A 25040-nucleotide genomic window follows, 5' to 3' on the forward strand; every position below is an offset into this window, starting at 1 on the left:
AATATGATCTTCAAGTTCTGTAACCCAACAACTAGAGAGACGCGAACCTTGGAATAATGAGGATGTTACAAACGAATAACTACACGAATAAGTAAGTTCCTTGATAAGTCGATGATGAACGTCACAAGTAATACCTCAGTAAGTTTCAAAGTTTCTTCAAGAAACAAGAGAACTCTCTTCCCTTTTTTTTTGTTATAAAAAACGTGTAATTTTGAATCCTCGATTTAGGAATTGGCTCTGTAAAACACAATTGTTTCCTCGCACCGGGGATCATATGACCTAACGCCCCTTTTTTGGGAGTCACTGAATGAATCCGACGGTACACTCGCACAACACAGCGAGTCGAGTATACGGTGGAACCACTGAACTACACTTGCTTCTGAATTGATGTTAAATAAATTCTACTTCTGGGCCAAGCTTGCCGACCACAGAAAGTGAAGAGTGTTTGTTTTTGTGACACATTCACTGACTCATCAAACATACAAGCAAAGCAATATTTGGGGGATATGTTAGTAGGGAAAAGAGAGTGATAGAGCGGCGTGGTTTAAATTTCATCAGAATTCAGAGTGAAAAAGGAACAAAACAGCAACACGAGGCCTTGAGCTGGATGAATTTGAACCTATATGCAACTAAACCGAGAAATATAAGAGATCACCATACTCGAAAAAAAAAAAAGTCATTATTGGAGATAGATTTCTCTATCTGCGGAATCAAACATTCAAATCAAATAACACAAGGGAGAGATTTATTCCAAAAAGAAAATATAAAAAAAATGGAGTATGATCAGTACTTGGAGAGCTTGAACCACTCGGTGTGGAAAGAGCCGTCGCAGTCGGTCCTCTCGTAGGTGTGGGCCCCGAAGTAGTCCCTCTGGGCCTGCACGAGGTTAGCGGGCAGAGTGTCTCTCCTGTAGGAGTCGAAGTAGGCGAGGCTGGACGACATCCCGGGAGTGGAGACCCCCGCGTTGACGGCCAGGCACACCACCCTCCTCCACGCACACTGCCTCTCCACCATCTCCCGAGCAAACTCCGGGTCCACCAGCAGGTTCGCCAGCTCAGCGTTCCTGTCGTACGCCTGCTTGATCCTGTCCAAGAACACCGCCCGGATTATGCACCCCCCTTTCCATATCCGTGCCAGCTCCCCCAGCTTCAGCCCCCACCCTTTCTCCGCACTCTTCGCCCGTATCAGATTCATTCCCTGCACGCACACACACACACACACACACACACACACACACACACACACACACGTAAACACCGGCTTCTTTTTTCTTTTTTATTTAGCTATGGATTTTGGTCTGGAATCCCGAGTTTACCTGCGCGTAACTGCAGATCTTTGACGCGTACAAGGCCCGCCTCACATCGTCCACCAGCGCGGCCTTGTCGACGTTTTGCTCGGCCGCCACATCAGCGCCAAGGGATTTGTAGACCTGTGCGGCGGCGACGCGCTCGTCCTTGAGCCCGCTGAGGAAGCGCGAGTCGAGCGAGGAGGCGATGGTGGGGGCCGCGACGGAGAGCTCGGCGGCTTGTTGGACGGTCCATTTCCCGGTCCCTTTCATCCCGGTCTTGTCCAACACCTTGTCGACCAAGTAGCCGTCGCCGCCCTTGTCGTCCTTGATCTTGAAGATGTCGGCGGTGATCTCGACGAGGAAGCTGAGGAGCTCGCCCTTGTTCCACTCGGAGAAGACGGCGTGGAGCTCGGAGTTGGAGAGCTTCCCGACGGACTTGAGCACGTCGTAGGCCTCGGCGATGAGCTGCATGTCCCCGTACTCGATCCCGTTGTGGACCATCTTGACAAAGTTTCCGGAGCCGCCCTGGCCGATGTAGGTGACGCAGGGGCCGGAGTCGACCTGGGCCGCGACTTTGAGGACTATGTCCTCGATGTGGTCGTAGGCCTGGCGGGACCCGCCGGGCATGAGGGAGGGCCCGTTGCGGGCCCCCTCTTCCCCGCCCGAGACTCCCATCCCGAGGTAGAGGAGGCCGCGCTCCGCCACCGCCCTCTCCCGCCGCTCCGTGTTCTCGTACCACTCGTTGCCGCCGTCGACGATGCAGTCCCCCGGCTCCATGAACGCGGAGAGGGTCTCGATGGTCTGGTCCACGGGGGCTCCCGCCTTCACCAGCATGATCACCACCCTCGGCCTCTGGAGAGACTCCACAAACGCCCTCGGGTCGTGGAACCCGAACACCGGCAGGTCTCCCTCTTTCTTCGCCCGCTCCACCGTCTCGTCCACCTTCGAGCTCGTTCTGTTGTACACCGAGATTGGGAACCCTTTCTCCGCGATGTTCAGGGCTAAGTTCTGCCCCATCACCGCCAGACCCGCCAGCCCGATTCTCGATACTTGCGCTGCCATTTTCTTCTCTTCCTATCACAAATATATGGGTTTATCCAATCATCAAAAAAATAAAAAATAAAATATGCTACCGAATCTCGTATTCAGTACCATTAGAAGGATCGATTGTTATATTTATGATAAAAGGCAACGACACAACTTTACGATCCGAAACTTCTCAACAACAACAAAAAAATTAAAATTACGACGTCTCTCAATCACCAACCAAAACGATAAACTACATGGATCGATCGGACTAAGATTCAAAGGAATTTTCCGTGGAGAAACATGCAAACCAATACCGTGAGAAGAAAAAGTATCAGATATACGGATCTGAATATAGAGAATCAGAGTTATATATAATAAAATCTAAAAGTGGTTATCCTTAACTACGACTCTTCACAACCAATAATGCCATGAATATACGAAAGTGAATAAGTTGACGACAGCCAAGAAAGTAGAAGAGCACGAACCTGATAGATTGCTTGTTCGATCGATGAAGCGAGAAAGGATGCAGAGGAAAAGAAGAAATTTTTCGATCTGGGTTTTTTTTTTTTTTTTTTTGGTGAGTGTTTGTTGGTGGTCTTATAGTCTGAAAGCAGCGATGAAAAAAAAGTGGTCAATCTTGGCCACTCTGAGTTCGTTAGGTGGACAGGTCGTGGGTTGGTGAGAATATCTCATGCCTCTTACTATTATTATTATTATTATTATTTTGGTATTACAATTTACAAGTGTATTAGGGATATAGGAAATATTATTTTAATCATCACACAAAGATATGTCATTAAATATATAAATAGATGTTTATATAGTCGTGAATCGTGATGAAGACGATTTTTATCCCCCAACTAACTAAACAGTTAGTGATAATAGTGAATAAACAAATAAATAATATAGCGGCTTCTGTCTTTAAGAAAAAAAAAAAAAAAAAAAAAAAAAAAAAAAAAAAAAAAAAAAAAAAACAAACAAACAAACAACCTAAGCTCTTCTTCTAAAAATCGCCGCCACCGGCGCTCCCTCTCGGAGTTTCGAACACCCGACGTGATTTCAACTTGGGAGGGAGGCAAAACTTTGTGTGGATACCAGAATAAATCCTTGTAATTTGGGCCATTTCTCAAAGGCCCGATTTATATCCTGGGCCCCGATTGGTGAATAAAATCCAACCAAGCCCAGCCCGCTCGGATTAGGATTACACCTAAAAACCAGATCGCAGCATCTGCCCCGTCAGCTCCGAAGAAGCAATCTCCGAGCTGACCACCCCGCGAGTCCGGAAGAAGCGGTCTCCGAGCTGACCACCCCGCGAGTCCGGAAGAAGCGGTCGCCGAGCTGATCACCCCGCGAAGGAATAGGCCAAACCACTCCGCATGCAGCATCGCAGAACGCTCCAGACCGACCACGTGTCCACCAGATCGACGGAAGAGGAGCGACGATCTCATCTATAAATAAAGGAAACAGCAGATCTCGCAGGAGAAATTATTATCATCTTTCTGTACCTTCAATATTCTGTATTCCCAAAATATATTCTGTTGTTCTATGTACGATCATGATCAATTATAATAAAAGTTATTTCCTCAATTTGTTTCTATTATTATCTAAGTCGTTCTTCGTTATTACTCCGAAATTCAATTCTATTTACGACGAATTCTTGAGATCCACATCATATAAATAAGTCGATATATTCAATATAATATATATAATATCGTGATTGTTGAGGAACGGATTTCGACATCAACAATTTGGCGCCGTCTGTGGGACAACTCGAAATCAAGAATTCTAACCTCGAAGAATTGAGTTAATCTCAAATCACGAAGTATGGCTAACGAAAATGAACAAAATGAGATGAATCGAGAGGTTACCTCCGAGATCAAATCTCTTTTGGAAACTCTGGTCGCTGGATCGACCGAGAATAGAGAATTCCAGCAATCTACCCGGACTGCCTTGGAATCGCTGGCTGCCGAACAGGCCGCGCTCAGAGCCGCGTACGCAGCCGATAAGGCTGTAGTTGAAATCGCGAACTCATCAGTTCGACCTGTCGGCCTAGAGACAGGGGATCGAGCTCTCCCGACGGTGACTAGTTTGGATTTCTCTAGGATCCCGGTCACCCCGTCAAGGATAGGATCATCCTACCCAGTGTTTCAGCCAGGGATGTATTCACATCCCGGAGTGATCACCCCGGGATCCTTGCCGAGCTCCAGCAGGATTCCTCCTCCCCCGGGAGGATCGCCACCTCAGACCGCACTTCGTCCACTTGGCGCTGAAGAAAGGGAAATCCCACTAGCCCGATTCCCCGCGTCATCTGATTCCCCCGCGAGCTCAGACAAAGCTCCAGCGCAAAACCAGCCAGTCACTAGTACTGCTGCTGCCGTCGCTTTCGTGACCCCAGGAGGATCCGAGCTCGTGACCAACAGGCCCGAGCTGACCGAAGTGGAGTTGTTTCGCAAAATGGTAGACGACAAATTTCGCGCTGTTCACTCAAAGATGCATTCTGCCACTAGCTCGGCCCCTGAAATCGACCGTCTAGTAGCCGAAACAGGACGAACCCCCTTTTCAAAAGAGATTAGTAGGGTCAAGATTGGAGATGCGGGAAAGGTCCGACTCCCTAAGTACTCCGGTACGACCAATCCTAAGTCTCACATGACAGCCTTCCGAATTGCCATGGGTCGAGCTCATCTTTATGAACACGAACTCGAGGCAGGATATTGTCAACTGTTTGCCGAAAACCTAACCGGGGCCGCCTTAGATTGGTTCTCCAGGCTTGAGGAAGGCTCGATCAGCAGCTTTCAAAAACTGTCTACCGAATTCCTTAAGCATTACTCTATGCTCGTTGAAGACGAGGCCACCATGGCAGAACTGTGGAATACCCAGCAAACCAATTCCGAGTCCCTCAAAGGCTACATGACTCGCTTCAAAAGCATCATGGCAAAAATCCCGAACATCGATAACGATTCGGCTTTGACCGCTCTAAAAAATGGACTGTGGCATGATTCTCGTTTCCGAGAAGAGATGATAGTCAACAGGCCACCTACCATTGAAGATGCGATTCACCGCGCATCGAACTTCGCAAGAGCCGAAGAAGAAAGGAGTTTCCTGGCTAAGAAACATGGTATCAAGAAAAGTACACCGGGAAGTCTAATCCCCGGGAACTCGCAAGGGGTAGGACCCAACAGGAAAGGGAATACAATCCCAAAGAAAGCGGAGGCCCCACCAGGCTTCGCGTTCAATGTGAACGATGGGAATTGCAGCGAAGCCTCTAATAAGAAATGGACTAGAGACCCTAATGCTTATTGCGAATTCCACAAAAGCAATGGCCACAGTACGCTCAATTGCGAAACAATGAGAAAAGTCTTAGCAGAAAAATTCGCTAAAGGGGAGCTGAAAGGAATTGACTTGGGACCCCCTCCGAAGAAAAAGACTTTCAACTCACAACCCCGAGGAAACCCTTCTCCCGGAAAAAGGGGAAGAAATGATGAGCAGGATACTCAACCCGAGCCACAAACAAAACCTAGAATCGATTGCATTATTGGAGGTTCGAAGTTCTGTAGGGAATCAATAAACTCCATAAAGGCTCATCAGCGTCAGCTAAAGAACACCTCTACTAGTCTTCCCACGGAAGGTGAAGACGAAGTGTTAATCTCCTTCAAAGGAAGTGAGGTAAAGGGGCTGGTCGCGCCACATGACGATGCCCTGGTTGTCGAACTAGATGTATCAAACTGCATTGTGTCTCGGATCCTGATCGATGGAGGAAGCTCAGTGGACGCGATCTTCAGAAATACTCTGAACAGGATGAATATCGACGAAATCGACATCGAGAGAGAACCAACAGAGCTGACCGGTTTTAACAGACTGGTAACGCCCTCTATGGGAGTAATCAAACTCCCTGTCCAAGCAGCCGGAATTAATAAGCTCGTCGAGTTCGTGGTTCTCGACTGTCCATCACCCTTCAATATGATACTTGGGAGGCCATGGATTCACAGTATGAAAGTCGTCCCGTCCACATACCACCAATGTGTTCGCTTTCCCACTCCAAATGGGATCGCGGAAATCCGTGGAAGCCAAGAAGCATCTCGAATGTGTTACATGAGCAACCACAAAATAAAGAAAGAATTGTTGAACGGTGCCCCATAGCAATTAACGACTGTCGGAACCACTGTTTCCACCCTGCAAGACACAAAGGGAGGGGAGGAACATGTGGAAGAACAAGATTCCCCTCGTCCCGAGTTAACAACCCAAGTACAGCTCGATGGATCTAACCCAGATCACCATGTTGGGATCGGATCCGAGCTCAAAGGAAAAGTAAGAAGGGATATAATAGCCTTCCTAAAAAGAAATAAAAATACATTCGCATGGTCCACCGAGGACATGCCAGGCATAAGCATCGACGTGATGTCTCACCAACTCAACGTTGACCCTAGCTTCAAACCCATCAAACAAAAACGGCGAAAACTCGGCCCCGACAGGTCCAAAGTGATCAATGACGAAGTGGAGCGACTACTGAAAGCCGGATCAATCCGAGAAGTAAAATACCCGGATTGGTTAGCAAACACCGTAGTAGTAAAAAAGAAAAACGGTAAGTGGAGAGTGTGCATCGATTTCACTGACCTCAATAAAGCTTGTCCCAAGGACAGCTTCCCTTTACCACACATTGATCAGTTGGTCGAGGCCACAGCTGGGCACAAAATGCTCTCCTTCATGGACGCGTTCTCAGGATACAACCAAATCCTTATGCATCCGGACGATCAGGAAAAAACGGCATTCATCATAGACAGAGGGACTTATTGCTACAAAGTAATGCCCTTTGGCCTAAAAAATGTCGGGGCCACGTATCAACGACTCGTAAACAAAATGTTCTCCGAGAAAATCGGCAAGAATATGGAAGTATACATCGATGATATGTTAGTTAAATCACTCCGAGAGGATGATCACGTCGAACATTTGGAAGAATGTTTCAAGGTATTAAATAAATATCAAATGAAACTGAACCCCGAGAAATGCTCATTTGGAGTATCTTCCGGAAAATTCCTAGGATATTTGGTCACGCAACGAGGAATCGAGGCGAATCCTGACCAAATCATCGCATTGCGCGAAATGTCGTCCCCCCGAAATAAGAGAGAGGTACAAAAACTCACAGGCCGTATAGCTGCCCTTAATCGCTTCATCTCTCGGTCGACGGATAAATGTTTACCCTTTTACCAGCTCCTGAAATCAAACAAGGAGTCAAAATGGAACGACGAATGCGAGAAAGCATTCCGTGAGCTGAAAGAATACTTGGCCAAACCCCCAATCCTCGCGAAGCCCGCAATCGGAGAACCACTCTATCTCTACGTGGCTGTGTCGCACGCTGCCATAAGTGGCGTTCTGGTTCGAGAGGATCGAGGAGACCAGAAACCAGTATTTTACATTAGCAAATCCCTCGTCGACGCCGAGACAAGGTACCCTGCTATGGAAAAGCTCGCACTAGCTATCGTCACTTCAGCCCGGAAATTAAGACCGTATTTTCAATCACACACGATCGTTGTAATGACAACCCAGCCGCTGCGAACCTTCCTCCACAGTCCAAATCAATCCGGAAGGTTGACTAAATGGGCAGTAGAGTTAAGCGAATACGACATCGAATTCCGAGCAAGGACGTGTGCAAAATCACAAGTTCTTGCTGATTTCCTTGTGGAATTGCCGAGAAATGTGACCGAGACCAACCCCGACGAGGGTGTTTGGACCTTGAACGTAGATGGCGCCTCATCGAAACAAGGATCTGGCGTGGGGATACGTCTGGTGTCACCCCATGGCGAGGTAATCGAACAATCGTTCCGACTCGACTTTGTCGCGTCAAACAACGAAGCTGAGTACGAGGCTCTAATCGCAGGTATGCAACTAGCTAAAGCCTGCGGGACAAAAAAAGTAAGCGCATATTGCGACTCCCAACTCGTTGCTAACCAATTTAGTGGAGAGTTCGAAACAAGAGACGAACGTATGGAAGCTTACGTGAAGGTAGTACGGGACCTCGCAAAGAACTTCGAAGCCTTCGAACTCACAAGGATCCCGAGAGGAGATAATACATCCGCCGACGCCTTAGCAGCTCTGGCCTCAACATCAGACCCCGGACTCACTAGAGTCATTCCGGTTGAATCAATCAAACAACCTTCTATAGCCATTAGCATTAACACAATAATGACAATAGAAGTGGGGGATTGGAGGGACGACATCCTGAAATACATCAAAGAGGGAAATGCGCCCGACGACAAGTCAAAAAGGCGAAAATTAAAACAAATTTGCGCTAGATTTTGCATCATCAACGATGTTCTTTTTAAAAGGAGCTTCGCTGGACCATATCTGAGGTGTATCTCCAAGGGCGAATCAGCCCGCATTATATCCGAAATCCACGAAGGGGATTGTGGGAACCACGCCAGTGGAAAAGCCTTGGCCATAAAAATCAAAAGGCAAGGATACTATTGGCCAACGATGGTGGAGGACTACGAAGAACACTCCCGACGTTGTGATAAGTGCCAAAGGCACGCCCCAAACATAAAGCAACCCGCCGAGGCGCTGTCTTCAATCTCGTCCCCATACCCATTCATGAAATGGTCAATGGACATCGTCGGACCAATGCCTGCCGCCCCCGGGGGATTAAAGTTTTTATTAGTCCTCACCGACTATTTCTCCAAGTGGATGGAGGCCAAAGCCCTACCCCTAATCAAGGATATCGACGTCCAGACCTTCGTATGGAAGGACATCATATGCCGACACGGGGTCCCACAAGAGATCGTCACCGACAATGGCTCCCAATTCATATCAAAAAGGTTTAGACAATTCTGCTCATACCACGGAATAGAACTGAGAATGTCTACACCTAGATATCCACAAGGCAATGGCCATGCCGAGGCCACCAATAAAACTATCGTAAACTCTCTAAAGAAAAGACTTGACGCTAAGAAAGGTCGATGGGCTGACGAGCTTCCGGGAGCCCTTTGGGCCTATCGATCCAGCCCTCGGCGCCCTACCGGAGAAACCCCATTCTCTCTAGTGCACGGTGTCGAATCAGTCATTCCTGTAGAACACGAAATCCAAACCATAAGGACGATGTGTGCACGCGAGAATGAAGACGCCAACAACTTGGCACTCTCCGATTCCCTCGACTTCATCGAGGAAAAAAGAGATCGAGCTATGGTCAGAATGTTGCAATACCAACAGAGCATTGCCAGGCACTACAATAAAAACCTACGCTTCCGCCACTTCATAGTAGGAGATCTCGTTCTCAGGAAAACATTCCAGAACACAGCAGAGCCTAACGCTGGAAAATTGGGAGCAAATTGGGAAGGACCCTACCGCATTACGAAAATGGTCCACCCAGGAGTTTACGAATTAGAGACTCTGAATGGAACACCCATTCTAAGGTCTTGGAACATCGTAAACTTAAAAAAATACTACGTCTAAACCACGTAGAACCCCGAATCGAACTACGTCACGGCTTGATCCCATTCATTGGGTACGTAGGCAACCTTGACTCCAAGGCTCAGCCCCATCCAAAGTTTTAAACACGAGGTCTGTAACGCGACAGACAACGAGTAACGGACTCTTGACTCCGCTTGGTACCCCATCACCACCAACCGAGTCATCAACCTTCACAGGATCAAGGACGGACCCTTGATATCCTCACAGCATCGAGGCTCTCAGTATGATTGGGTAACACTAAGATGGGATCCCTTTGAAATACTGAAAATTAAGATGGGATAAAATAAAACGCAAACACCTCCCATAGGCATCGAGGCCATCAAAGCGTCTAAATACCTCACTAAAGGACCATTCACACGCTCTTGAAAACCAATACATAAAACAATACTTCACAAATCGAGAGTATGATCAGAACACGTCTCAGTCCGATGAACATCGAGCAGCGGGCAGAGATAAAGGCATCACTCCTCGGAGATTCAGACACACATAAAGCACAATCGGGACGCGAGTTTTTACAACGTATCACCAGAAAAAGAAAAGGAAACAACTACGGACCAAAACAGTTTCTTTCAAAAGCAAACCCGAACCATTCTCGGCATAGGATTGATTATCCAGTTTGTAATCTGCCCTATAACAAAACCATAAGGACCAAGCTAAAAACGCTTAGCAGTTCCCACGCAACCTATAATCAACGAAATAGTTCACCGAGAAATGCGAATAAGGACTGATCAAGTTGATACAATAAATCATCCGCTAAATGTTGTTAGAAGGCTTAGCAAAATCCTGTAAACGACTAGGCAGCGGACTGATCAATCAGCTCGGCAGTATATTGAGCGAACTGAAAGCTCGCCTGTGACGAACTCAATTAATACATACGTACGGAGAAGAATTCCTCATGTGTAACGAATGGATCCAAACTATCCTACAGAAGAGCAGTCGAAATAAAAAGACTTAGCAAAAATTGAGGAATCACAAATGCACAGAAGCCAAATAAAAACTCCGACCCCGGAGTCAAACAAGAGTACGAGCTCGATGAAAGCGACCCCATGGCCAAAATCATCAGAGCAAATAATTATTACAAAGAAAAAGGCATAATAGTCTTGCCCAAAAACAGACGGGCTCATAATTATTCAAAAGAAAATAAAACAACTGGAATGAACTGTGAAAATCCTTAGGCTCCGGACTCAGGAACATCCTGGACGACCTCGGTCCCCTCAGGAATTCCCGCCATAGTCAGACCAGCATTCGAGCCATACTGATCGATGTCCATCTCCACCGAGACATCTTCAGAGCCACCATCGGGAGATACCCGCTCCGAGTATGGAGTGAAAATCACATCCTCCGCAACTGCGAGGTCGGGGAGAGGATCAGCGGACTGATCCGCGGTGAACTTGGCAATATCGTCCTTCGCCTCCTGAAGAACCTCGGTGGCATCATCGAGTTCGCCAGCCACCACGTCCTCCAGCACCCCAGCCGCAGCACGGCACTGATCAAGCTTCCGCACGATCACAGCCTTCTTTTCACGAGCTGCGAGGTGAGCCTGGTATTTAGAGATAATGCTCCGATACTTCACAGATGCTGCCTTCCGACCAGACCGAGTAGCCTGAGTCTTGATCATCTTGGCACTCTTCTGCATCTGAGCGATAAGAGCGTTAGCCCGCTTGAAGTCAGCAGCAGCTCGATTGGCAAAGGCACTCAAATCCTTGTTGCTCGACTCCAGCGCGGTGACCCGATCCCGGTGCTCCTCGATCTCCGATTGAGCAACGCTGAGCTGCCGCTCCTTTTCTGACAACTCTGAACGAGCTGCCTAAGCCTCGATGCCAAGGTCGCGGAGCATCTTTTGGTCAAGTCGAGCATGCTTCAGCTCGTCCTCCTTCTTCGCCAGCTCGCCTTTGAGCCCGGTCACCTCTCCCTCCAAAGCTTTCACCTCGGCGTTACGCTCCCTCGAAGCCTCCAAAGACCGTTCCAGTTCGCGAATCCTTCTCTCCGCCACTCGGATTTTGTGCTCATAAGCATAAACCCCCTTGTTGATCTCTGCTTGATACTTTATTAAGACAAACACCAGACGAGATCAGCAACGATATAAAAAAAAAATTTGGATAATATACAAACAACTCAATAATAGTTAATACCTTCGTGGCCGCCATAGACATCCCCCTATAGATGTTAGCACCCCTCAGAGCCCTTACTTTGCCCAAAGGCGCAGTAGGGTACCTGATCTGCCTCATCAGGAAGGCTGACGAACTGCCGTCCTCGTAGATGGGGTGGTTACGCTCAAAGTGAATCACCACTTTGTTCGGCTTCGAGTCGGATTTAGGCACCTCGTCAGGGGACGTGGGACCCGAAGAAGTCAGCTCGCCGGGACCAATCACCGCGCCCCTCTCCTTTGGAGCAGCACTCTTTGGGAGCGAGCTCCCTTCAGTATCCACCATCCCGTCACTCTTGGCGGACCCAATCGGAACAACTGATCCCGGCAGTTCGACAGTCGCATCACCACCACTTCCCACGTAGCCGACCTTCTCCTTCTTTTTCTTTTTGGCAGCCTGTTTCTCCTCCTTCTCCACCTCGGCGGCCGAAATGAAAACGCCCTCCTTCGAAGACTTCTTTCCTTTGCCCTTCTTGGCCACGACCTCGACCTCGGGAGTCGGCTTAACCACCCCGGCTTTTCTCTTCACAGCACTCACAGGCGATCGCAACGCCACCTCGGGATCAGCCTGGACGGGTTGAGGACTCTTCTCAACGAGTCCCTCAACTCCAACACCATCAGGCGGACCAGGCGAGCTCGCCCCACAAGTATCTTCCTTCTCCGCTGTTCGCTCTGGAGCGGCCGAACCGTCGAGGATTTGGGGTACCTCGCCTTTCTGTGCATCCTTCTTGGCTTGACGAAGTCTATTCTTCTCAGCCACATAGTCAACTTCGGCGTCCATGTCACCCCGCTTGCAATCCTCGCCTATGGTTAAAAATTTTTAAACATTTCAATACAACACCTTCTGCAAGTCCAATAAAGTAATAGGTTATACTCACCAGGAACACCTCGATCAATCTCAGGACGAGCCCAATAACCCGACTCGACGAAACGATCTGAGTTGAAGTGAACTTCCAGTTCGCAACACCTCGAGCTTTCCCAGGAACTCCGCGTCAACCTTGGGCGCCGTGATTTTCGCTGTAAAAAAAATATATATATATAAAAAATCACAAAAATCAATTCTTGACATATCATAAAAAGACCAAGTAGCGAATGACAAATCCTAATTCTATACCCGGAGAAGAAGCCCACTCGAGGCATAACCTTTGATGAAACGAGCCGACCGAGTGCTCATTTATCTCAAAGAAAAATCTTCTCCGACCCCAATGAGTGTCTTTCTCAGGTAACCCCTCTAAAACACCTCGACCCGCAACATTAGCAAGATAAAATGTAACCGGGGTAAGTTTGGAGTTACGTTTGATATGACCTAAACGAACCAGGTCGGCCACCGTGAGCTCGACCTCGTTCTCCTTGGCTAAGGTAATCAACCCAGATATTTTCCTAAGGAAATTGGGGCACATTTGGGGAATGGATATTTTTAGGGCTTCTAGATATTCTAAAAGCAAAGGGTCCACAGGAAATCTCAGCCCGCAATCCCTGAAAAATATTTCATATACGCAACAATAGCCCGCAGAGGTATCTGATGCTGTAAACTCGGGACTAGGAAGGGCTAAGGCCACGTTCTGAGGAATATCAAATTCATCGAAAAATTCGACGAGTTCGTCCTCAGAAACCGTGGTGGGACCTCTGAGGTCCTTAGAAATCTCATCAAGCTTTTCTGGAGTGCTTTGGATAGACATTTAAGAAAACCCTTTTGTAACCCGGTCAGAAAAAAAAAAAAAAAAAAAAAAAAAAACCAGTGAAATGAACGCCTAGAGAGATAAGCTCTGACGAAAAAATAAATAAAGAGAGAGTGAAAAAAGACGAAAGATACCTGATTTTGAATCTTCGAGGGATTAAAAACGAGTAAGTCGATTAGAATGCGAAAAGCCCTATTTATTAATAGCGATGGGATGGCAGCGTCGTTTCAAATTCCACTCAAGTAGGAATCATAACTGATTCAGCCTAGAAAGGAGAAATTCAGTTTGACACCTGTCATTATGAACGTCATGACTACGACACGTGGACATGCAAGTTCGGGATTCAGTTCGAAAATTCGGGCTCAGAAATTTAAAGCACACTTAATATTCGCATAAATTAACTATGCTTTGGGGGACTTATTGTGGATACCAGAATAAATCCTTGTAATTTGGGCCATTTCTCAAAGGCCCGATTTATATCCTGGGCCCCGATTGGTGAATAAAATCCAACCAAGCCCAGCCCGCTCGGATTAGGATTACACCTAAAAACCAGCTCGCAGCATCTGCCCCGTCAGCTCCGAAGAAGCAGTCTCCGAGCTGACCACCCCGCGAGTCCGGAAGAAGCGGTCTCCGAGCTGACCACCCCGCGAGTCCGGAAGAAGCGGTCGCCGAGCTGATCACCCCGCGAAGGAATAGGCCAAACCACTCTGCATGCAGCATCGCAGAACGCTCCAGACCGACCACGTGTCCACCAGATCGACGGAAGAGGAGCGACGATCTCATCTATAAATAAAGGAAACAGCAGATCTCGCAGGAGAGATTATTATCATCTTTCTGTACCTTCAATATTCTGTATTCCCAAAATATATTATGTTGTTCTATGTACGATCGTGATCAATTATAATAAAAGTTATTTCCTCAATTTGTTTCTATTATTATCTAAGTCGTTCTTCGTTATTACTCCGAAATTCAATTCTATTTACGACGAATTCTTGAGATCCACATCATATAAATAAGTCGATATATTCAATATAATATATATAATATCGTGATTGTTGAGGAACGGATTTCGACATCAACACTTTGTATCTCCAGTTTTGTATTGGTGGCTAACTCTTTATATTGGTTATTTTTTAGTTTGATTTTGATGGGAGACAGATTAGCCGTCATACATTATCTCATTGTGGGTTAAATGATAGATTTTGTCTATTAAGGCAGAAGAATCATCTTCTTCGTAATCATCAGACCTCGATTGAATGAATTTATCTATCAACCATTTTGGGTACTTTGAACGAGCTTTATGAGTTCTCGAATTTTAATGTGTTTTTCGTTCTTCCTTTTTTTCATGAAAGCTTGTATAAGACGGGCGATTACATGCACTTAATATTAGATTTATTCCGATTTATGTCTATGTTGTGTGTTGTTAGATGTAACTCATTTATATTTGAAAGTAATTTACTCTATTTTTAAAGGAAGCTTCATTTAATTTTCTCAATAAAAAAAACAAAACAATTAATAGACCTTTTGTCATATTTTTTTCATTTCGATATTAATAGACTTTTTTTTTGTGTGCCATAACTAGTGAGCATGGGAAGTAAAGCTGGTCATGTGGAACCCGGGAAATGGGATCCCTTGGTCCGTCCCATATTTTGCAGGAAATGAGACTCTCGAAACCGTAAAAAAGGTACCGGGAAATCCCGAAACCATTTTCCACGGTACCGGAAATTCCCGGTACCATATTTCACGGTTTCGGGATTCTCATATTTTTTTTTTCTTACTTTAATTATGAATGCAATTAAAAAAATCTCATATCTACAATTAAAAAAAATAATACTAAATCGTTCTAAACGAGGATCCCGGTTCCATCTCATTTCTCGGATGATTCCGGGGACAAAAGTTCCTATACCACATTTCATAAGATTTTTTCTCATTTCCCACATGGTACTAAGAATACGGGAAATGTGATCCCCCGAAATCCTATATGACCAGCTTTAATGGGATGCTAGCATTAGAAGGAGAATAAAAGTAATATTTTGAAAATATAGAATATCACACAAAAAAATGGGCTTTCTTGTAAACTTGAGTTGAAAAGAACTTATTGGAACTTTCATAATATGCACTATTTAATCTCACAAATCTCTTTCTTTTTCTTTTTCTTTTTCTTTATAATTTAACTTGAGAATTGCATTAACAAAAGAAATTCTTTAGAATTCAGGGTGGGACATAAATAACAGTTGATCGGTATTATGAGCGTCCATACAAACACAATGACAACTTCAATTTCAATTTCAAATATGCCAAACAAAATTTGCAGCGGGATTTTATTCGCCGAATTTGGTTATTTTAATAGGATCAAAATTATTGAAGCATAATAATTGTGACCAGATTCCCAACCGATAATTTCAAATGCACTTTTTTTGTCAACAGCTTTGTTCTCTGCGCCTTTTTTCATGACATGCCATATATCTATGGTTCAGGTACCTAGGACTTTTAACAATCAAATTGAACCAAAGCAAGTTCAAAAATGAATAAATATATATATCGAACGTGTACAATCATTCCCAATCTTTGTTGCTCACTATCCATACTTCATAACACCATGTATGAAAGAATTATGGGACACCATTTCTCCGCCAAAAAGAAAGAATCGCTGAGCTTCTTCGCTCTTGTGGATTATACTTGCAACTAATCAAGGATCCGAAAAAGAAACAGAGAGAGAGAGAGAGAGAGAGAGAGAGAGAGAGAGAGAGAGTGCAAGGGCACAATATGACGACGGGTAAAATATGACGGGGAAACACTATGTATATATATATAGAGAGAGAGAGGGAGAGAGAGATTTATTGTGTAACCTGGTGAGCTCCAAGACATTCCATGGTGAAACTTTTGTGTGTTGTTCTATAAACCGAAATTGCACATCTCGACGTATTTCATGTCGTTATCCACGTATTTGGTCCAAAGATTCTTGTATTGGTTCATGGCAATGTCGAGCCAGGGCTTCATGTTCCCGTTGTAGTGAATGACCGCGGCTCGGTTGATCTCGTCCATGCTGATACTGGGATTGTAGCCAAGCCCAAGCACGTGCCATGACTTGTCCAATGACTTCATGGTTGAGTAAAAGGTGATCAAGCCCGGTGGTAGAGTTCCCAGCTTCCATAGCATCCGATCCTCGTTCTGTACATAAGTAATAATGCTCTAAGCTTGGGACTCAAATATGCATACAGATACGCAATTCATTTATGTGTCTGTACTTCAAATTTAATAAAGGCTTGTTACCGCCAATAATCCGTGAAGATAATTTGATCCCTTGACTTATATTTGGAGCATAATTAAGATCAAAGTTATTTGAATGTAAATATGTTTTACGTCTAGGTATTAAAATCATAAATAAAAATAAAAATGCGAGTTACCACACTGCAAGAAAATAATTAATTTTGCTCCAAAAACTAGCTTAGGCACCAAAATGTCATATAGTTCAGGGGCTAGGCTAAAAGGCCTTTGAATAACTTACAGAGCAAGATATGTAGACTTACCAAGTTTTGCCAGTAATGGTATTGCTCGGTGGATTTCTCGCGCCTCCAAGCATCGAGATCAATAATATTCATGCCATAAGCCCAAGCGCACGCCTTGGGATTGAACTTTTCCTTGATGAGAGGATGGGAAAAGTTCAAATATTGACCGTAGCGATGGAATGATCCAAAGCATGTCTCAACCGCTCCGATGACCTTCCCGTCCAAATCAATCCTCCACAGGCCGGTCAAATCTTTCTGAACGACCACATCGTCATCCAAGAACAGAATCTGATGCAGCCTGGGATACAATTCGGGCAAGTAAAATCGGAGGTGGTTGAGCATCGACAAGTACTTGGGGTTCTTGAATTTCATGTTGCCCGAGTCCTTGGTCGAGTTCTCTTCGCGGTTGTCGAAGTAAAACCTCTGCGTCTTGGCTGACTCGAGCTGCCTCAGGACGGGCACGTATGAAGAGTTCAAGAAAGTGTAGTCCTCGACCGCCTTGACCTCCACGTGGGCCCCACCTTCGGCGGGCCTCATCTTGAACCACACTTTCATCGCTGCAAGGTTCATCCTATCGGTCACCACATGGAAAACATGCTTCCATGGCTCGTCCGCGTTCTTCACCACGGATCTCACCACGACCGACACCGCTATCACGTTATCCGAGAATATCGCGTAGTGGTACAACCCCGGGTCCTCGTACTCGGGCTTCGGGCCCTCGTCCCTGTACTTCTCCGGGTCAGAAATCATTTCTCCTACGAGCCTCATCGCCAGACAATGCAAGCTCTTCGGCACCGACTTCGCAGCGATCAAGCTCCCGAAGGCACCGTTCTTTTTCGCCTTCGTGAGGAGCTCGTTCACCGCGAAGATCGTATCTTTCAACTTCTGAATCTTCAGCTGATTGTCGTAGTTCTCCTTCGACTCTGCGACCATCGACCTCGCGGTTTTGACCTTGTCCTTCACCTCCTTCTCGAACTGCCTCAACACATCCTCGTCCACCGGGCCGTTCGAATCAAACAGCGAGGCCCGATAGCCCGGCTTCATCTGAAGCTCAGAGAACTCCGATGCCAAATCGTTGAACAGCCTCAACTGCTTCGAAATCTCAACTTTAAGCTTCCTTGCATACGCCGAGTAAGCATTCACTAACGTCATGTGGTCACTCGCTTGTTTGTATATCAAATCCAATCTGGTTTTCAAGGGATCGGATTTCAGAGCCATGAACGTCCTTTGAACATAAGCATTTCCATTCGCCGGAAGTGCCTGTCATCCGATAGATTATCACACATTTATATCAAAAACCTAACTCTATGACTATGCGCAACTAACGAGTTCTCAGACTTCATCGTCTAGGGTTTTACACAAATGCAAAAAAGAAAGGAAAACTAAGTTCACGACTTACAGAATCATGGTGTGAATTGGAGGGACTGTTGGTGAGAATGACAGAGATGGTGGCGATGAAGAGGAGAGAGAACATCGCCGAGACGAATATCCGGTACGAGAAGAAGCTCCGGAGGGTGAGACCGCCGAATCCTCCTCCTGCGCCTCCACCGCGGATCCCTCGGACGGCGACCGCCATCGGAGCGACTCTCAAAGTTTCTATATCCGACGATCCAGAGCTCTCAGAGATCAAGATCAGCGAGAGCGAGAGCGAGAGCGAGAGCGAGAGTATCTTATGTGAGAGTAAGCGAAAAAAGAACCACGAGTTCTTCTGTAATGAAATTTAGTTTAGATCTGAGATGTGATTAAGTGGGAAAGAAAAAAAAAAAAAAAAACATCTTATCAAAAAGGATATATATATATATATATATATATATATATATATATATATATATATATATACATAATAATATGTAAATATATATCTAATTTTTTTTTTTATAAATGTAAATATATATAGAGAAATTTCATTTTTTAGACCTAAAAACTATGGAAATATCACAATTAGACCCGTTACTTAAAAAATATCCAAAATTGGACTTTTGGACACTTTTCGGACAAAAATACCCTTACAAGACCATATAACACTACTAAAAAAAAAATTCATTCTCTACTTCTCTCATTCTTACTCAAAAAATATCCAAAATTGGACTTTTGAACACTTTTCGGACAAAAATACCCTTGCAAGACCATATAACACTACTAAAAAAAAAATTCATTCTCTACTTCTCTCATTCTTACTCATTTTTTCATCATTTCGCGTATCCAGTTGGTTTAATTCCTTCAAAATAGGTAAGTATGCTTCTCCATTCATCTTTTATTGCTTTAGTCATATAGTTTGTATAGAAAAAATAAAGTTGGTAGATGTAGGTTAAACTTTCCGGAATTCAACGTTATTTCCGATGAAATCCGACCTTTTCGGATGAAATTCATGTAAAAATTCCGATGAAATTCAAGCAAAAATTCCGACAATTTCCGAAAATTTCCGACAATTTTCGACATGACCAATTTTCCGACATTTTCTGACATTTTCCGACAGGTTCCGACCGGTTCCGACCAGTTCCGATCAATTCCGATGAGTTTGGAAAAAATCAAGTTTAATGTAATATAATACATTTTTGTGATATTTCTTGCAGTTTTATTGATGGTTAACGGCACGTGGGAGAGAAATGGACACTTATACGTGTTCAAAAACGCGAGAACATTTCCGCTTGAAGTTTCGAAAGAGACAACGCACATTGAGTTAGTCGACAAGGTGTACAAGAGAGTCGATATAGACAGATCAAAGTATGACTTAAAGTTTGAAGTTCCATATGAGGCGGGTAATATGCCAATTGAGCCTGCTTTGTTGAAGGACGATATGGACGTTAAGTATTATACGAAGAATAAAAGTCGTAGAAGTTATGCACTTTGTGTAACTTTGGTATCGAAAGAAGTCAAGGCGTTAACTCCAAAAAAAAAGATAAAGGGAAAAATGTGATGAACGAAGAATTGTCTCACGTTGAACTCAACAAGAGACAACATAATCTTATTACAAATGACCGAGATGATAATCATGTGTTCAACAGTCGAATAGATGACCGAGACGATGAAGTATACAAGCATGATAGATATGACTACCACAACAACGATCTGGATGATGAAGACAAGTTTGACGTAGATGATGGACACAACTGTGACAAAGGAACAGAATTTGAAGAGTTCGTGAACACCGAAGAATATGAAGATTTTGTAAAATATTTTACAGTACCATCGGGACAGGGTGAAGCATCGGGACACGGTGAACCATCACGTAACCCTCATAAAGTTGTATCACCAACAGATTGCGTACCTTACTCATGGAAAGCCCCCAACTTCACAACCGATGATTTTGTCAAGGAAGAACATAATGACGGTCCAAGTCAGTTGCCAAATTCTTCGACAGGTATTAAGAATGAGATGTACTTATATTCTTAAATTAAAAATGTTATGTTATATGTATTATAACCATTGAATGCAATAGGTAGCACATAAGAAATATACATCGGGAAGGAGTTTGAGTCCAAGAAGCAGATGAAGCAAGAGATTCATGTTTTTGCTCTAAAAAATAATTTTGAGTTTAGAGTGAAATCCTCTTCGAAAAGTAGATGGTATGTCATATGCAAAAATGAGATGTGCAATTGGAAGCTGAGCGGTGTTGTGCAGTGGTCTGATATGTGGCAGATTACGTCGTACGAGAGTAGACATTCTTGTGCGTGTGTGGTTCGAACAGAAGGACATAGAGGAGCTGCACCTTGGGTTATTGGTCACGTCTTTAAAGATAAGTACAATATTAGCTCTATGGCAGAGTATTCGGCACATAACGTAAGAGAGGAAGTCAAGACAAGATGGGGTGTTGACATCTCGTACTTGAAAGCTTGGAGAACCAGGGAGAAAGCAATTTCATACGTAAGGGGTACGCCAGAAGAATCTTATCAGAAGTTACCATCTTGGCTATATATGTTGGAGCAGAAGAACCCCGGGACTCTGACTGCGTTTGTGAAATATGGCGATAGATTCAAGTACGTGTTCTTTTCTATTGGGGCATGTCGTAGAGGATTCAAGTCTTGTCGACCGGTGATATCATTAGACGGTGCATTTTTTAAGACAAAATACGGTGAACAGTTGCTATGCGCAATTGCGATGAATGCTAATTCACAATTATATCCACTTGCATTCGGGGTAGTAGATAGCGAGTGTCATGCTTTGTGGATTTGGTTTTTGAGAAAGTTGAGAGAAGCTATCGGTGAAGACGTTGAAGAGTTGGTGTTCATATCCGATCGACATGTTAGCATCATACAAGGCGTCGAAGTGTCGTTTCCCGGTGTCCCTCATGGAGCATGCTTCCATCATCTCAAACTAAATGTCCAGCACAAATTCAAGACCGATCATTGTGGCATTGAACTGTATGATGCCGCTTATGCCTTCAATAAGCGGGCTTTCGAAGCTCATTTTCAGCAATTGAGGAGAAAAGATGTCGAGATGGCTAAGTATCTCGAGGAAGTCGGTTTTGATTGGTGGGCAAGAGCATTTTTCCCTGGAAAACGGTAAAACTAAAACTGTTCCCTTTGTCATTACAAGTGTTTTAACTAGAACGTCGCTAATATGTAACTGTTTATATATGTACGATATAATGACAAGTAATAATGCAGAAAGCTTCAACAATAAGACGAGGAATGCTAGAACGTTTCCAATTATCACGTTGCTTGAGTTTATTAGATTCACACTTCAAACGTGGTTTTTTGATCGAGAAGAAATGGCTAGAAAATGTGATACAAGACTGTCCCCGAAGTTTCAAGACAATCTCGCCCATCTAAACAGAAAGGCACAATTCGTCAATACATATGGACTCGGTATGTATGAATGTCATGTCAAAGACGAGAGAGGTGACTTTGATGTTGATTTGTTGAGAAAGACATGCACGTGCGGGCTACCACAACTACTTGGAATCTCATGCGAGCATGCCATTGCATCTGCACAACACATGAGTGTCGACATCTATTCTTTATGCAGTCCTTTCTATTCGAAGGAGACATGGATTGAGGTGTACAAGGAATCCATATATCCTGTTGGGAATGAAGATCAATGGAACGTTCCGGATGACATAAAGAACATGAAGGTGTTAGAACCAATTGAAAAGAAACAAGCCGGTCGACCGAAGAAAAGTAAACAAGGAAGGCGTAGGGTCAATCGATATCCTTTGCAAGGCGAAAAAATTGTTATTCACCGCAAATGTGGTAAATGTGGTGGTATGGACCATAACAGTAAGACATGCACTTGGAGAGAGTGACAACATTTATCTTTTATTTTGTTTGTTTTGAATTTATGACGTATTTTTATGTTGACAACTTTTGTACGTGTTTTGTTGAATATTTGTAGTTTAAGGTGAACTTCATCTTTATGTATATGTTTATGCTTATGCTTATGCTTATATTTATATTTACTATTTATCATATAATTTCATAGCGAACATTAAAATAACATATTTTAAAATATTTAATGACACACAAATATCCAAATATTTAATGAATACATATCATCGTGCTTCTAATTGGAAAAATAAATCGGTCGACCATTTCTTCCTGAACGTCCTCATGTTCTCGCTTAGAAGTGTATCGAACCCCGCGCCAACAAGGATGTGCTCCACATACTTGATTGCGAACATCCCGCAATCACCACTGAAAGACAAAACCACAAAATTTATACACAACATACTCTTAATCTTGTTCTTATTCAAATTACATACCTCGTCACACATTGTGGCACTTTTTGATCGACTAGCCATAGTAACTGTGGAAGTCGAATTTGGCCGCCATCTCGCTCCGTCCTTGGATGCTCGGTGAACATCCCCGACTTTGCCATAACCGTCGGCAACGCTCGACTCCAATTCTACGTTAACATAATAATGTTATAATAATGTAAGATAATAAACATAAAGTTCATTAGAGTATTTGAGATTTTACTAACCTCCATCATCGTGTTGAAATCAACTGAATTGTGTTGCATATGCACAATATCTTTCTGGCAATCCAAGACGGTTATGGTCCACTCTATAAGATCAAGCCGGAACGTGAACCAATGCAAGTTCTTGAAGTTGACGACATACAAAATCTCTCGCGCTCTAGTCCACGAAATGACTTAGGAATCTCTGCAGCCAGTCATCGGGTCCAACACGACTCTGTGATCCCATTTTACGAGCTCCACCTATGTGCCTTGTTCTGCGCCTATCTTCTTGTTCTCCTCTTGCTTCGTATAACGACCGTATACGTTTTGGACCCACCGGGTATCCATGACACATACGTCTTGACGATACTCCGCATACTATCGTTGGCGTCTCCGAAGCATATCCAGAATAACATCAATATGCTGTGATCGTGTATGAAACAACAAACATATTAATTAACTTTTTATTTATAAACGTAATTCGACTTACCGTATCTGTTAGCCATTTTCCATTTTCCAATAGGAGCTTGAAGAAGTCGGTCTCCACATCAGCGACCTTCACATAAACTCGGCCCAAGAACTTCCCCTCAAATTTAGAAGTGCGGGTCCACTTCACGCAGTCATGCCAATCAGAAGTTTTTTGTTCCTTCAATGGTTTGAACAACGTTACCCGCACCTCTAAGGAGTATTTCGGCCGTGTCGGGTCCGTGAAATCGGAGGAAAAAGTATCGTTTCGGTGACGCTTCTGAGATGGCGTTCATACCGAGTCGCTTTCCGACCTCAGCCTCTTCTGCGCTAGGGTGGACAATGGTAGCGTCTTTTCCGATACATCGAGCCGTCGTGAACGTTTCCTTCTCGGAGAGGGTGGCTTCTTCGACGATGGAGTCTAAGAAGGCGGCTTTGTCGAAGAGGACGGCTGTGAAGGAGGAGGTGGTGGAGGAGGACTAGGAGAACTAGGAGGACTAGGGGGATCAGGAGGATCGGGATGAGGAGGACTACGCGATCGATGTCGACGGTGTGAACCAGCTTGCGTAGTTGGTAACGACCCCGGAGGTAAACCTGTCACGAACTCGAACATGATGTTTATCTTCTCAAGCATGTCAATCTGTAAATTGTGACACAAAATACTGAATAAGAAACTAAACATTTATAGAAACGACTGATTAGAAACTTATTTATTAAACGAAAATTAATACTAACCTGGTCTTGCCTCATTCTTTCTAGCCTGCGACCGTTCGTACTTAGTGCTCTCAAGACGGTTGCCAGAGAATGTATCATTTGATTCCACATATCCTCCGTCAAAGCCCACGGAGCAGGATGATCGGGTCGAGCGGGAGGTGCGGGATGATCGTGACTTTCGAGAGGAGTGGGATGATCGGGACGAGCGGGAGGTGCAGGATGATCGGGACGATCGAACTAAAATGAATAATAAACTACTAACTCATTAATAAATTATAAACTAATCACTTATTAATAAATAATCTACTAACTAATTAATAAATTATATCATTATAAAATTTATTAGTAAATAATCTACTAACTAATTAATAAAATATAGAATTATAAAATTTATTAGTAAATAATCTACTAAATAATTAATAAATTATAAACTAATCACTAATTAATAAATAAACTACTAACTAATTAATAAATTATAAACTAATCACGTATTAATAAATAATCTACTAACTACTTAATAAATTATAAACTAATCACGAACATCACATCCGGTCCGGTTCCTCCTATCATGATGTACTCTAGTTTATTTTATTCGAAGTATCCCAATGGTGTTGATTTGATTAGTTTATTATCGATTGACAAGGTTCTAAGAAAGGATAGGATCTCAGGAACAACAATAAATTATATAATTATAAAATTTATTAGTAAATAATCTACTAATCACTTAATAAATTATAAACTAATCACTAATTAATAAATAAACTACTAACTAATTAATAAATTATAAACTAATAACTAATTAATAAATAAACTAGAACTTACGCCGGCTTCGTCATCGTCTTCATCACTCCACA

General features: G+C 43.9%; 3 protein-coding genes across 3 annotated transcripts; 1 reads left to right on the plus strand and 2 right to left on the minus strand.

Moving 5' to 3' along the window:
• Positions 1-527: 527 nt before the first annotated feature.
• On the minus strand, positions 528-2994 carry LOC149408305 (6-phosphogluconate dehydrogenase family protein). Its single transcript, XM_089616680.1, has 3 exons — positions 2803-2994; positions 1316-2362; positions 528-1197 (listed from the first exon to the last, which is right to left on the minus strand). Exons 2-3 carry the CDS (start codon positions 2348-2350, stop codon positions 784-786), a joined length of 1449 nt encoding a protein of 482 aa, XP_089472806.1. The 5' UTR covers positions 2351-2362; positions 2803-2994; the 3' UTR covers positions 528-783.
• Positions 2995-4141: 1147 nt separating this feature from the next.
• On the plus strand, positions 4142-6454 carry LOC149408306 (uncharacterized). The gene has a single exon (XM_089624975.1). The coding sequence runs from the start codon at positions 4142-4144 to the stop codon at positions 6452-6454; it is 2313 nt and encodes a 770-aa protein (XP_089481101.1).
• Positions 6455-16114: 9660 nt separating this feature from the next.
• On the minus strand, positions 16115-18858 carry GAUT9 (galacturonosyltransferase 9). The gene is made up of 3 exons (XM_089616690.1): positions 18509-18858; positions 17131-18369; positions 16115-16771 (listed from the first exon to the last, which is right to left on the minus strand). The coding sequence occupies exons 1-3, from the start codon at positions 18683-18685 to the stop codon at positions 16496-16498; spliced, it is 1692 nt and encodes a 563-aa protein (XP_089472816.1). The 5' UTR covers positions 18686-18858; the 3' UTR covers positions 16115-16495.
• Between the last annotated feature and the right edge of the window lie 6182 nt (positions 18859-25040).

The sequence above is a fragment of the Urtica dioica genome, chromosome 1 (genome assembly GCF_054948205.1).
Source record: "Urtica dioica subsp. dioica isolate 48M chromosome 1, U.dioica_male_clone48M_v1_H2, whole genome shotgun sequence".
Classification (NCBI taxonomy): domain Eukaryota; kingdom Viridiplantae; phylum Streptophyta; class Magnoliopsida; order Rosales; family Urticaceae; genus Urtica; species Urtica dioica.